At 51.7% G+C, this 2500-nt stretch overlaps 1 protein-coding gene across 6 annotated transcripts in view; it reads right to left on the bottom strand.

The window, feature by feature from the left end:
- mgaa (MAX dimerization protein MGA a) overlaps positions 1–2500 on the bottom strand; it is a 51288-nt gene that overhangs the window by 4930 nt on the left and 43858 nt on the right. For all 6 annotated transcript variants that reach the window (XM_078276695.1, XM_078276699.1, XM_078276697.1 and 3 more), the window contains exons 25-27: positions 1573–1687; positions 1210–1321; positions 21–455 (exon numbers count right to left, since the gene is read on the bottom strand). In XM_078276695.1, the coding sequence (XP_078132821.1) occupies positions 21–455; positions 1210–1321; positions 1573–1687 (662 nt within the window). The remainder of the gene's footprint in view (positions 1–20; positions 456–1209; positions 1322–1572; positions 1688–2500) is intronic.

Here is a 2500-nt window from a genome sequence, read left to right as displayed (position 1 = left end):
CGACAGCGAGCGGGCCGTACCTGGAGTCGGAGGAGACGTCTGCAGCGCCACTGGCGCCGCCATCAGCGGGCTCAGCGTCAGGATCGGACTCACCAGGGACAGGAGCTCTGCCGTTAACGGAGCCGACGCCAATGCAGTGGGAACCTTACTGCGGGACAAGATGTTGGGGACGGTCCTTGGGCGACCGCTCGCCGCGGGGGGGGCCAGGACTCGCTGCTGGGGCCACGCATGCTCCACCCGGGTGGGTGAGGCGGGAACTGCAATGGGAGGAGCCTGGGGAGTGGGAGGAGCCTGATGAGTGGGAGGAGCCTGGGGAGTCTGGGTCTGCAGGAAGGAGTCTCCTGTCGGAGGGTCGGAGGCCCCGCCCCCTGCTGCTGCAGCTTGCTGCTGATTGGCTGTGCTGTGTGTGGAGGACAGGCGCTGCAGCTTCCTGCGGATTCTCTGCTCACTTTCACCTGAAACACACAAACACACGTTACAGACAGACAGACACACACACACACACTAGAGTTTAGATTCTCTGCCCGAGCAGCATTTTACGCCGCTATGATTGGGCCGGGCCCTTGATCAAGCATTTCTGTGTTTATAATCATTATTTCATTAGCCTTATTGGGTGGGGAGCAAGCTCTGCCTCTCCAGCTCCTCCCGTAGCTCTGGGTGGAGGTCCTGACCTGAGTGGGAGGTAAACTGGGTTACATTGTGTCTCCCCTCTGCAGCACTGTTGTCGGCCAGTGGGTCAGCATGCAGACCGTGGTGAAGGACAGTATTAATGAGGTGATGGAGACCGTGGTGAAGGACAGTATTAATCAGGTGATGGGGACCAGAAAGTCTCCTATATGGTCCCAGGTCTTTGATTATGTTGATGTCTTGATCTGGTCCCCTCACTAGTCAGCTGAGGGAGCTGTGGGTCCAGGTTTCTTCATTCAGATCGTTCTGAATAAACTAACAGCTGTTTACGTGCTTCGTCCTTGTTACATTATTCATTAAGATAACTCTGAACAGATTTCTGTAGTTCTAACAACTCAGAGTTGTAGTTTGAACGTCAGTTATAACGACCACGTATTAAAACATCGTCAGGTTTACATCAGGTTCGGGGTCATCATTACAGTTAATGTGTCGGGCCGGGCTCACTCTAACACACACACACACACACACACACACACACACACAGGTTACAAACACAGACACACACACCCCCATCCTCCTCACCTGATCTGTGGGAGATCTCTCTGATGAAGCCGTTCCTCTGCTGGTTCAGACAGATCTTCAGACTCTTGAGTCTCCCCATCTCGTTCTGCAGACTCTGGATCTCCTGCTGAGCCTGAAACACAACAGACGTCTCCGTGATGCTATGCACACACACACACACACACACACACACGGGTTATACACACACACACACAAACAAAGGTTACACACACACAAACACTCCTGCTGAGGCTCAAACACAACAGATGTCTCTGTGATGCTATGCACGCACGCGCGCGTATACACACACACACACACACACACACACACACACACACACACACACACACACAGGTTGAGCGTATTTCTTGGAGTTTCTGGTACCTGCTTCAGCAGCTGTTTGTTGGGCGAGGTTTCGGCGTCCATGACTGACCGGAGCGTTCTGAAGGCGGCGGAGACGCTGCTATCAGCGGCCGTCCCCTTCACGCTCAAACTGCTTCTGTGGAGAGAAAATAATCAGAGAAACGCGTTGATATTCGGGGGGGTTGAATCATTGCATCGATGCATCGTGATGCGTGACTGACCTCAACCGATACCGAGCCATTCCTACAACAATCTAACGGCGCTGACCCACTGCTGGTATTCTGCTTTGAGTGTCGCGTAATTACAGTTTGAAAACAGTTTCAAAATGTATTGTGATCCTAAATTGGGCCAAAAAATGGGCAGTGATGGCCTAGGGTGTTAGGGAAGCGAGCTTGGGACCAGGACGTCCCAGACCGGCAGGATAAAATCTAGGTCGGTCAAAGTGAAAGAGCAGCACTTGTCCCTCCCTCATTACCACCACTGAGGTGCCCTTGAGCAAGGCCCTTAACCCCAACTGCTCCAGTGGAGCTGCTCAGTTGCCAGCAGATCAGACTGTGGTAGTACTGGGCAGCTTCCAGTATGAATGTGATCAGATCAGACTGTGGTAGTACTGGGCAGCTTCCAGTATGAATGTGATCAGATCAGACTGTGGTAGTAATGAGAAATTGAAATCGACTTACCTGGATAAATAAAGGTTAAAAAATGTTTTTTGATATGTGGGCCCCATCTAAATCTGCAAGGGGCCAGATTTGGCCCGCGAGCCTCATATTCATTCTGTTTACAGCAGAGAACTGAGGCTACAGTCAGACTGCAGGCAATTAAGCATTAAGATTTGCCGTGTGAACATAGCCTAAGGCTTCGGTCTTTCACGTCATCAAGTTGTACACTCGTGATGATGTCGTTACGTTACGTGATGTCGTTACGTTACGTGATGATGTTGTTACGTTAC

Source organism: Sander vitreus, chromosome 20, assembly GCF_031162955.1.
Source record: "Sander vitreus isolate 19-12246 chromosome 20, sanVit1, whole genome shotgun sequence".
Taxonomy (NCBI): Eukaryota; Metazoa; Chordata; class Actinopteri; order Perciformes; family Percidae; genus Sander; species Sander vitreus.
Note: the sequence above shows the minus strand (reverse complement) of the source record. Positions and strands in the feature narration are given on the sequence as shown.